This window comes from Nilaparvata lugens, chromosome 9 (assembly GCF_014356525.2).
Source record: "Nilaparvata lugens isolate BPH chromosome 9, ASM1435652v1, whole genome shotgun sequence".
Taxonomy (NCBI): Eukaryota; Metazoa; Arthropoda; class Insecta; order Hemiptera; family Delphacidae; genus Nilaparvata; species Nilaparvata lugens.
The window spans coordinates 21,913,490-21,926,216 of record NC_052512.1 but is presented as its reverse complement, the minus strand read 5'-3'; the positions used below and the strand labels follow the sequence as shown (position 1 = coordinate 21,926,216).

Genomic DNA, 12,727 nt, shown 5'->3' with positions numbered 1-12,727 from the left:
ACCTTGGTAAGCTCAACACACTGGTTTCTACCTATGAGATATGATTCAAACCATTTTAGTTCTATACCATTCACACCTACAGTTTTTAGTATTTCCAATAATATTCTATGGTTCACACAATCAAAAGCTTTGGATAAATCAAGAAATATTGCGGCTGCCTTCTCACCTGAATCTATTATATCTATTAGTCTTTCAACAAGGGATACTATTGCAGTCTTAGTAGATTTCCCTTTCTGGAACCCATGCTGTTCATCACATATGAAATTAATTTCTTCCAGGTGCATCAATAACCTATTTAAAACTACTCTTTCAAAAATTTTACTTATTACATTTAGAATACTAATGGGTCTATAATTTTCAACTCTTTCAGAATCACCGCTCTTGAAAATTGGCAAAATTTTTCCTTGTTTCAGATCATCAGGGAAAATACCCTGCTCTAGTGAAGTATTAAGGAGATGCAATAAAGGGTCCAGTAATTCATTTTCACATTCTTTTAAAATTTTGCTTGAGACCCCATCCAATCCTACTGTTTTTTTGTTATTCAAATTTTTATTATTCTTGACAACTCATCTCTTGATAATGGATGAAATTTAAATACCTTTTCAATTGGCTCAGCATTTAATGTAGTTGTATTATAAGTATTAGTGTTCAGTGACTTTTGGAGATTATATGCAACCTGTTGATAATATTTATTGAAAAAGTTACAAATGTCTATACTATCATCCATATAATTTCCATGTTCATCGATTATCCTAGGGACATTAGTAACTGTATCTTTTGAGCTGCTCTCCTATTTCTATTAATTACCTCCCAAACAGCAGAGTTAAAATTGGTACTAGTTGTTAATATTTCAGCTGTTTTCTTACACTTAGCTTTCCTCACTTCTTTTGCATAGTTTTTCTTTAGACATTTGTATTTGACCTCACTCGGAACATCCCTCACTAATTTAAATTCCTCATAAGCTTCCCTAACAATATTTCTTTGAGTAAGGATATCTTCAGTTATCCATTCATCTACTTTGTTTAATTTACTTTTTACTTTGACTTTTTTTATCGGACAGCATACACTAATGTGAAATCTTAGAGTATCAATGAATTGCTTATATTTGTAATTTAGGTTACAACTGTTATAAACACTACTCCAATTTTCTTGAAGCAGTTCCTGCTTCAAACAATTTATATTTCCTAGCTCATATTGCTGAATTTCTTTCACAAAAGTTTTTTTTCTGCTTGGATTCTGGCCCTGCAACTTAACATCTAAAATTTGATAGTTATGATCTGATAGATCTGAGCTACCTAACCTGACATTACAACCTTCTATATTTGTGAGGATATTATCAATAATTGTCTGTGAAGTTCGAGTTACTCTTGTATATTCGTGGACCTTAATTTCTAAATTATTCATATTAATAATATCTCTAATATCCTCTGTCATTTTATCCTGCCTGGCAAAATCGGTATTGAAATCTCCTACTACTATAACATTTGTGAAACGAGCGGTTGTAATTTCCAAAAGTGTATGGAGCAGCTCACAAAATTTTTGCCAGTCTCCATTTGGTGACCTATAGATACCTAACACTGCTACCTCAAATCGATCATCAATTTTTAACCTTAGTCCCGTCACCTCTAAATCCATCTCAACAGAAAATCTCTTAACAAAATCCAGTTCATAAGTTTGGGTATGTTTAGCATTGCTAGTGAATATACATACACCACCACTTCTATGAGCTATTCTACAAAATTCTGATCTCAGTGAATAGCCTGGAATCCTAACTTGATTTATTTCCTTTATTTTTAAGCCATGCTCTGTGAAAATAACAATGTCAGGATCCTCCTGTTTAAGAAATACTTCTAATCTGTCAATTTTGTTGCGAAGATACTGAATATTTTGATGATAAATACTAAAAACCTTACCATCTTGTGCTACTCTATCTCTAGCATTTGTAGCTATTTCCCTTTCCCTGTTTTGAGCCAATTTACTAAAAAATCGTTATTTGTTTTTTGACTGTTTTTAAACCAGAGGATTGCAAACGGCTTTCAATCAGCTCTGCCAATCTATTACAAAAGATTACTTTGCCAGATCTATTTAGATGCAACCCATGATTAGTGAAGTTATGTCTTTTCAGCCTTTCATTTAGAAAACAAATCCCCAGTTGTTTAGAATTCTTATTTTTTAGGCTGTTGATTGTATTATGGATTGATTTGTTTGTCGAATTGATTGCTTCATTTAATTCTGGCCTATCAAACCTATTAGGAATAGTACTTATTATTAAGTTTGTTTTTTTGCTGAGTGGCACAATTTCCTTGATTTTTTCTGTTACTTGAGGAAGATGATTCAAGTTAGGTTCATTTATATTATTTGAGCCACCCAGTACAATTAGATAGTCATTTTCATCAAAGTCTTTAGTTTGTTCCCTAGCTGACTCTACAACTGCATTAATTGATGCACTTGGCTTGAAAAAACATTGGACATCAAATTTATTTTTAATCTTTTATCAAGGAGATCACTGCAATCACGTCCATGACTGGACGTCAGTAGCAGAACTCTCCCTTTCCTATCTTTATTTCCCTCAGCTATATTTTTGGTTGCTGTCTTCAAAACCTCACTGTACGTTTTATTTCGACCATTTTCAGAGCATTTCCCATCATTTAGGTTAGATTCTATTTTTTGCATTTGGACGGAGGTTCTATCATACATTTAGTATTATCAAATTTAGATTTTAGTTTCTTTATTTCCTCCGACATTAGACTACATTGATTTTTAGATTTAGTATTTCTTTTTTATGGTCTTCATCTTGTAATTTTATAATCAGTTCCAAAGATTTAATTTCTTTTACCATCCCTAACCTTTCTTCCTCAGACGTTTTTAAAGTTACTTCTAATTGGTTTTTTAAATTAGTGTGGCTACTTTGTAGTTGAGCATCTTTTTCGGCTAAAGTAGTTTGAAGAACTGGGGTTTTTGGTTTTGGCGTTTTTGAATTTTGGTTTTGGGAACGCGTAAGTACTCCCGCTATGTTTACATTTCTATTATTAACCTTCGGTGTTCTACTTGAGCTCATCTTCCTATCTAAGAAATTATATTACTTGCAATAATAATAATTGATTTATAAATGATAGGATTTTAATTTGGTTATAATTTTAGTCAAGTAAACTATCTATGTTTATTTTTAAATCTCGAAAACCTAACCTCAAACTAACCTCTAAACGGTGTTTGGCTTATTAAAATAGAATTAAGAATTAAAATCTAAAACAAAATGATAAAACGTGATCAAGAAACAATTAATAATGAAATAAACACAAAATTTGTACTTATCCGTGACTATTTATAACACAAAATCTTCCAAAACCCAGGAGCGAAATTATGTAGGACTTTCATTCACAACCTCTCAAGGTCAATTTTACCTGTTGTCTCCATGAATAAATAAATAAATAAAATATAAGTTTGGATGGAAATTCATAAAATGAAATTTATGAGTCTGCTTAATTACTTGAAATGTGCATCAATTGTATTGGTTGTTATTAAGCTAGTTTTAGCTTTTCTAATTATTAGTGTTGCTTTCATTTTTGCTATATTGTTTGAAAAGACTTATAAGGCCAATGCAAGGCCTTGCTTTTGTATTTAAAGTGTATTTTATATTCAGATAGTCCAATTATTATTAGCAGACTAGTCCACATGATTTGTATATTGTTTCATTTATTGGTAAACGTCTGTAGCTATAGTTATTCTAACTAAATATCAATGTAACTATTGAGTGAATAAAGTAGCTTGTTTTTTAGGTGGATCTATTTTGCTCTTAAACCATGTTTAACTAATTATTCGATAGGTTCAAGAAGTACAGTATATATTCATCAGAACAAATCTATCTACTTTTTGTTATTCTTTTTAAATGAGGGAAAGTGGATTAAAATGTTAATATACCTTCATTATCGAAACTGAAATTCTTTACCCGGTCATATTATGCAAGCTCCGATTCAGCAAAATAATTCATTGTTTCCTTTTTCTTAATTAAGAATATGATCTTGCCCCAAACAGAACTTTTCGTCCTCGGGGTACTAGAGATGATTTATTCTTCTATTGATGTAGAGGAGTTATTGTGATTTCTTTGTACAACGTCTAACTGTATCATTTTGTATTTTCATAATTTGCAATATTGCTGTGATATACTCTTCTTTTCATATAATTTCATATTATGTACTGTATTAACTGGAGGAATAAATGAATTTATTGTTATTTATTAGACCAGAGGGTCTTCAACATTTTTAATTGAATTTTAAATAGTATTTCAGGAGATTTTTACTTTTTGGTGAATAGTACTCAAAATTGAACGAACCTGATTGAGCGATACAATGCAGAACGGATTTGGAACCAATTTGACAGGCAGTCGATGGGCATCCAATATGTGCAGCTGCAAACACCTCAGCTCTCTCAGTCGTTGAACTTTCGGCGGTCGTTTCTGTTGAGGTATACACAACGGCTTGATTGCATTTATCCATTCCTGAAAATCAACCAACAAATAAGCTATCGCCTCGATCTAGTGTGAACAGTCACATAGATTAATGTGTAGCACTAAGGGTCATATGCTAACACAACGTTCAACGCTAAACCACGTTTACTTGTAGATATGGTTGCATTCATCATAATGAGTTTCATACGGGATTTAAAAACGAACAACTGACATTTCTCCATTTAAACCGAGTATCTGCATACGGGCCTTAGCTTTCAGGGCATCACAGTCATAGCTGCTTTCCAGGCGTTGATTGAATATTATATACAATCAATTAAACATAACCTATTTTCTGGACTATTTTAAATTTTAACCCTACTACTGGCGGTCGATTTCATGTAGGAATACATCCAAAGCACATAAGATAAATGTATCATGCATCATTTTTCTCAGAAAATTCCACAGAATAATTATGTGGGAATAAAACTCACCAAAAAAATCATTTTATGTCATATGATCCAATATTTGAAATTTGAAATCCATTTGAATTTTTTTTTTTCAATTTTCAATCACTCATAAGTTTTTTTGCACTGAACACTACACAGATTTTAGAATACCTGAAATACTTCTCAGGGTCATCTACATTTATAATAATATAAAAATTTATTGCCTATAAAATTGCATAATAAGATACATATTCAAAAATATGCCATACCGGTAACTAAAAATTCACATAGCCCTCATCGTTTGGGTCTAGAGCATTCAATAGTATTGTCCAAACTATCAATTGAATAAATTACTAAAATACTTAAGAGTCATCTGCATTTATAATATGTAAACTCATAGCCTGTAAAATTGCATAATAAAATATTTATATCCAAAAAGTTTCTTAACTACAAATGTACCTAAATTCTAACGTTTGGGTATAAGCAGGACCTCCTATATACTACCGGACCTGAGCCTAAAAAAAAAAAAAAAAAATTGCCGCCATTGTGGTGGTCTTATAGAAATTCCTACTGAGAAAAAATCACCAATCAGCTGTTAGAGAGCGTCTCAGTTTGTCGAAATCTCAGTTCGTCTAGTTCCAGTTTAAAATATCAATGCCGGCCACCACATATTGCGGCCATTTTTTTTTGTAGGCACAGGTCCAGTATAATAGGAAGTCCTGTTGGCTTTCAATACTAAATTATAGCCCAAGTATTGACCCAACTATCACTTGAAAAATCACTATAATCATTATCATCATCTAAATCTAATAAAACATACAAAAATATATAAATTACTGTTTATAATTTACTTGATTTTATGCAGTTATTAACCAAGCGGCGACCATTGCACTAGTAAACACAGCTGACAGCTGACAGGTACAACAAAATCAGAACTGCATCGAGTTACAATACTATAAGAGTGGTCTGGTTTTCAACATGTAATAAAAAACCTGAATTGAATGGTATATGGATGGAATTGGATGATTGAATGGTATAGTTTCCAAAGAAATCCAACAGATGGCAGCCGAGATATAAACAGTTGTTAAAGGCATCTGATTTGTGATAGATGCCAAGTGAGCGACGCATAACCGAGTCTCAAATCAGATGGCTGCCAGTGGTAGTATGAATCGAAATTCGGGGGAGGAACAGTTTTGGAATGTACCTGTTGATCCTCCACCAAATTATTTAAAAAATAATCAAGTACAATTGAAATAATAATTGCATCTACCCAATCCTGAAAATTAATGGAATAGTAAACAAATAACCTATCACCTCGCTGTTGTCTGGAGACTCAAGCAAGATGTATTTGTTTTTGATGTCTATTTGATTATATCCAGTCATATGGGCTTGAATGACTTGATTAAAATTTAGCACATTTTTGCAACAATGATACGGTATATAGTTGTAAGTTGAAATTCAATTTGTGTTATAGAATTAAATACAACCGTTTTGGATGTTGATTTTACATTTAAATAACCAGAACTCTCAATGACAAAGGAGGTAAATTGATTGTCTTTTTTCTTTAGGGCTACTTTTAATTCAAATAAAAATATTAATCTCAGTACCCTATAATTTTATTTAAAAGCTAAATTCATTTATTTATTTATCCATTTACATACAAAAAATATGTGGAGGCAAACAGGTTAAACCCAAAACTTGCCTCCTTAACACAAGTTACATAATACAAATGTTATAATAAAGATATAAAAACTTATACGTTAAAAAATCAAAATCATAATGATAAACTAATTAAGAATATAGAGTATAAATCTTTAAATAAAAAAGAATACAATGAAATGAATGAAAATAATAATAAATTGATAATCAGTACAGGGAAAAAATTAAAATGAGATGATGAATTAATTATTACAAACTAGGAACTCGATTAAATCTAATAAATGAAATTGAAAAAAAGATACTGGAGAGAAAAAACGGTTTTGAAGGAGTTGACATATAGAAGCAGTTTTCAAGATAAACCGATTACTTTAAACTAATTGGATTGCACTGAGTGCTTAAGTAAGTATCTTCTTGAATGAAAAAGACTGAGAAATTGTCAAAAAACCACTGATTTATTGATAATTAGAAAGACCGGTTTCGGTTATTACACCATTGTCAATCTCTGATAAACTAAAGAGTTTATTTATTAGAGTGTAATAACCGAAACCGGTCTTTCTAACTATCAATAAATCAGTGGTTTTTGACAATTTCTCAGTCTTTTTCATTCAATATGAATAATTACCACAATATCAACTTCTCAACTACACAAAAAGTGTAAGTATCTTCTCCTTCTTCCTTCCCTTTTACTTCCATTATTTTTCTTATTTTTCTCCTCCAATCACTAGTTATGTTATTGTAGCTGAAATTGCGTTTGTTTGATAGTGTTCTATTTGGCCATGATGATTGAGGATGAGTTATTGCCATGTTGTATATATTTGACATGGCGACAAGGACGGCAAATAGCTGCAGCAACCAATAGGGTGCTCACTTTTCCCATGTTCAGCTCGTGGCTCAGCCATTCTTATTTTACTTATTTTTTATTTATAAAATAACATCATAGTACTCTTTTTTGAATTTTTTAAAATAAAAAATGGGTTTGTGCTTTTTTAATATGTATTTTATACTAAAAACTTTACAAAAAAGACTACTCGTATATTTTCAATGTTGTAATATTTATTAAGTGTTGCACAAAATTCTGTTAACTTTTTATCCCAATTAAATGCCACGAGAACCAATCAGAGAAACGTTCTTTATTTGAAGCACTCGTGTCATTTATAAGTAATCTATCAACCTTTATCTATAAATTAATATTTGGAAAGTGGTGTATGCCTGACCTGGGCCGCGTCAGCTGAGCTGGCAGACAGATAGGAAACTGTTGCAAGGCAGGGCAATGCACGTTCCACCAGTTGAAAGCAATTCGGACGATCGAACACACTGTCATGAACCTAAATGTACAACAAAATTAAAAAATTGATTTGCGAAAAAGATTGAAAATTAATAATCTTAATAAAGTATTACATTAGAATTGGGACATCACATTGTAAAGATGGTTCGTTCAGTCACGAGGAAAATTTTAGCTTAGAGAGATTTTGTCAAGTTGGCCGCCTGAAGCTCCACATTATAATGGCAGTATTAGATTAACATAATTGTTGCAATCCTTGCAACAGACATATAATTAATAAACAAAATATACAGAGTGTCCCACCAAGGTTGTAACAGCCGTTGACCATAGATTCTTCACAACATTTCTGACAAAAAATGTTTGGTAAACTTTTTTACTATCGACCTTAGTCTTCGAGATTTATATAGATTTTTCGATATTTTCAGAATATGCCTACTTCCGGTCATTAAATACTTAATAACTCGAAAACTACTGGCAGAATTTCGATTTCAAGGGTATCGTTGGAAAGAGAAAAACATTTCAAACAATATTGATGTAATTTTTTGTGTTTTTAGATATTTTGTAGTTTTTTATTAGGGCTTAGACTTGAAAAAATGCTATTCTTAAAATTCAAAGTCAAATTTCAAACCGATTTTCCTCGATTTTTCTCCGGGTAATTATAGTGGTTTCAATATTTCAAAAACTTCTCCATTTCATAAGCTTTCGAATGAGTATAAATTCGAAAAGAGAAGTTTCATGATAAAGTGTTCAAAACTGCTAATATCTGCAATGAGCACCTTCAGAATTAGGAAATTCACAAACACCATGCATCAAGTGGTGAAACTAAAGGGGTGAAATCACCTGATTTATCTCTGACAATATTAACAAGTTTCAATCAACATTTATTTATTTAATTCAACATTCTACAATGATATGACTTTTTCAATAACTTGTATTATTTCCTGACCATAAATCCTGAATAAAATAACAAGAAGTGCATGTTTCAGCCTATTTTCAGTATAGTTTTCAGTGTGCTTTCCAGTTAATTGGCATGATAGGTATCAACTTTGTCCAGTAGAGAAGTGTTTGCGTTCATTATCATGAAATTTACCTTAATTTAGTACTTGAACATGTTGTATGGAGAGTGTGGATGCAATTCAAGAGAGGCAGAGAGAGTATACAGGAGACGTTTTCCTGACCGAGAACACCCATCTCATAACACGTTTTTAAGATTGACTGATGTCAAGATGGTAAGGGTCTAGGATCAGTTTCAAGGTAAGAGAGGCCCGTCTTAATCTCTGAAGCTTTTGAGAATCTTATTCCAAAGTATTTCGAGCAGAATCCTCAATCCAGCATCTGATGGGCAGCTGAGATGTTGGATGTTTCAAGAATAGTTCAAAGAATATTGAAGATTAATAACTTTCGACCATTTCATGATACCCAGTTCAAGAGTTGAATGAACCTGATACTGTTTCAAGGATGCAGTTTTGCCGTTGGATCTTAGCACAAGATTGTGTTTCAAAATGTTATTGACAGATCACAGATAAAAGTACGTTCACAAGAACTGGTGCTGTAAATTTTCACAATACACATACATGAACCTTTTATTTTCCCAGAAAGAATAATTGGTGAAGTTTATATGGACTTTCTGGTCAATGAACTTCACGAATTGACGGAAGACATGCCTCTCAATTTGAGGCAGAATATGTGGCTCCAGTTGGATGGCTGCCTCCCTCATTCCCTCATTATGCTAGAAACGTCCGTGGGTGGATTGATAACAAATTATGCTGGGCGGTGGATTGGCCGAGGTGGACCAGTAAGTTGGCTACCACGCTCACCTGATCTTACTCCAATAAACGTCTTCTTTTGGGGGTAGTGAAAAGTAAAGTTTACAGAGAACCTGTAGAGACCAGGGAGGGACTGATTCCCAGAATTCGATTGACGTTTAAAATAATGAAGACACGGCCCAACGAAGTGAGACAGGTAGCTCGAAGCTTGATGAAACGCAGCAGTAGTTGATTAAACAGAAATGGAAGCAATTTTGAATTCCTGTAAGCAGTGAGCATGATATGTAACTTGATTACCATCTGAATGATTGCTATCAGTTTTTTTAATTCTGTCATTCATCTACTTTGAATTATTCTATGAATAAATTTTTTGGATCTTGTAAAATTGTATGCATGATATTTTATATAGGATTTAGGCAATGCGCTACAGAAAATAGTACAATAATCAGGTGATTTCATCCTTTTAGGATCACCACTTGATACATGCTGTTTGTGAATTTCCTCATTTTTAAGGTGTTCATTGCAGATATAAGCAGTTTTGAACACTTTATCATGAAACTTACCTTTTCGAATTTATACTCATTCGGAAGCTTATGAAATGTAGAAGTTTATGAAATATTGAAACCACTATAATTACCCGGAGAAAAATCGGTTTGAAATTTGACTTTGAATTTGAAGAATAGCATTTTTTCAAGTCTAAGCCCTAATAAAAAACTAAAAAATATCTAACAACACATAAAATTACATTACTCTTGTTTGAAATGTTTTCTCTTTCCAAAAATACCCTTGAAATTGGAATTCGGCCAGTAGTTTTCGAATTTTTGAGTATTTAATGACCGAAAGTAGGCATATTCTGAAAATATCAAAAAATCGATATATATATCGAGAACTAAGGTCGATAGGAAAAAAGTTTACTAAATATTTTTGGTCAGAAATGTTGTAAAGAATCTATGGTCATCGACTGTTACAACCTTGGTGGGACACCCTGTGTAATCTCAATTATGAAAATATTTATGAAAAATATATTTTATTGACGAATAAAATTTAAATGAACATTTTAAAATGTATGAATTCAGGGCTTCTTTCTTGTATTTATAAAATTATAGTACCCTTTAAAATTGAGAAAATATTAAAAAACAAGAATACAAATTGTAATGTAACTACTAGTTTCGGGGATCACACCATCGTCAGGTTATAAAAATAAATGTTTACTAATAGTTTTGTTATTTTAAATTTAAGTAAATTATTTTAGCAGCTTCCCCTATCTATCAACTGATTTATTTGTGAATTTTTACTTTCCTTGCCCTATTACCATAGGTAAGGAAAGTATTGCTTTCCGAAAAAAATAAAGGTACCCCAATTTCTAAATTTCTATACGTTTCAATGACCCCTGAGTCCAAAAAAGTGGTTTTTGGGTATTGGTCTGTATGTGTATGTGTGTGTGTGTGTGTGTGTGTGTGTGTGTGTGTGTGTATATGAGTGTATGTGCGTCTGTGTACACGATATCTCATCTCCCAATTTTAACGGAATGACTTGAAATTTGGAACTTAAGGTCCTTACAATATAAGGATCCGACACGAACAATTTCGATCAAATGCGATTCAAGATGGCGGCTAAAATGTTGTCAAAAACAGGGTTTTTCGCGATTTTCTCGAAAACTGCTCCAACGATTTTGATTAAAGTTATACCTGAAATAGTCATCGATAAACTCTATGAACTGGCACAAGTCCCATATCTGTAAAAATTTCAGGAGCTCCGCCCCATCTATGCAAAGTTTGATTTTAGATTCTCAATTATCAGGCTTCAGATACAATTTAAAAAAAAATTTCGAGTGGAATAGATTGAGCATGAGAATCTCTACAATTAATGTTCAGTAACATTTTCATCTAAAATTAAAAATAAACTCGATAATCGAGAAAATGTGATTATCCAATTGCAAACTATTGGCAACTGTTGATTCTATTGAATGATTCACTATGAAGAGATAGCAGACCTCGTGTGTCTCCAGCGTTATTTCCCTGTCACCAGCTGGCTCAAATCTTTGAATAGTAGACTTGAGATGCGCGGGAACACTACCGTAACGTCAGGTGAGCAATTTTCATAACGGCAAGGAAAGTTGTGTGAGTGCGCCACACCAGATTTTTAAATGAACATTTTAAATTATAATGAACAGCTTACTTTAGATATACCGGCATTAGCTACCCTATAGAAGGCAACCCTGCCTATGACAGGGAATCAGCAAAACGTTTCTCTTATCTTCCTCCACCCCCATTCATGGACCTTACTATGGTCTAATAGACACCTTAGGTCGCTGATTGTGACAAAAACTTTGAAATTATCTCTTCCAATCAGAATAAAGATTGTTCATTTCGGATAAGTACTTGAGTAAATATGAATTTTAAAAAATCATGTTTTTGGACTCAGGGGACCTTGAAACGTATAGAAAACTTGAAATTGGGGTATCTTAATTTTTTTTGGAAAGCAATACTTTCCTTCCCTATGGTAGTAGGGCAAGGAAAGTAAAAATGGGTCCATCATTAAGGATACCGTAAACCTGTATGAAATGTGACGGGACGCGTAAGACTGTTAGATATTATACATGATTCAAAAACATAGTCACCATACTAGGGGTCAAGACATAGTGAATCGCCGAAATCAGAGGGAAGTGGAAAGATTTAGGTACATGTATTATTCCCAATACTTTAAGGGCCGGTTTCCGAGCTCGATATTTAATTTAGCCAAGTTCTGGACTTAAAACATCTGGAGTCAGAAAATTGGCTTTACGAAACGGGGCGTAGTCGCAGTTCACGTTCAAATTAAGCTTTGAAAAACTGGAAAACTGAACACAAAATAAAATATAGAGAAAATAGTGTAAAGTTTCAGCTATTTTGAATTATTTAGGAATGTTTCATTCCGTCAAGGAAAACAGTTTCCAATTAAAGAAATGAGAAAAAAAGATAATCATAAAAACTGCGACTACGCCCCGTTTCGGGGCCCTTAGATGCCTTCCCCGCTACCCTCTTCCTTCGTCACTCCAATTGATGTTGACCCTAATTGTAGTGGCATGTTCCTAAGCTTCTGTGTTGGAAACCAATGGATTTATAAATAACTAGCAGTAACCCGTGCTTCG

General features: G+C 32.7%; 1 protein-coding gene across 2 annotated transcripts in view; it reads right to left on the bottom strand.

The window, feature by feature from the left end:
- LOC111057429 (ras GTPase-activating protein 1) overlaps positions 1-12,727 on the bottom strand; it is a 101,558-nt gene that overhangs the window by 58,235 nt on the left and 30,596 nt on the right. For both annotated transcript variants that reach the window (XM_039435631.1, XM_039435632.1), the window contains exons 8-9: positions 7,764-7,874; positions 4,331-4,495 (exon numbers count right to left, since the gene is read on the bottom strand). In XM_039435631.1, the coding sequence (XP_039291565.1) occupies positions 4,331-4,495; positions 7,764-7,874 (276 nt within the window). The remainder of the gene's footprint in view (positions 1-4,330; positions 4,496-7,763; positions 7,875-12,727) is intronic.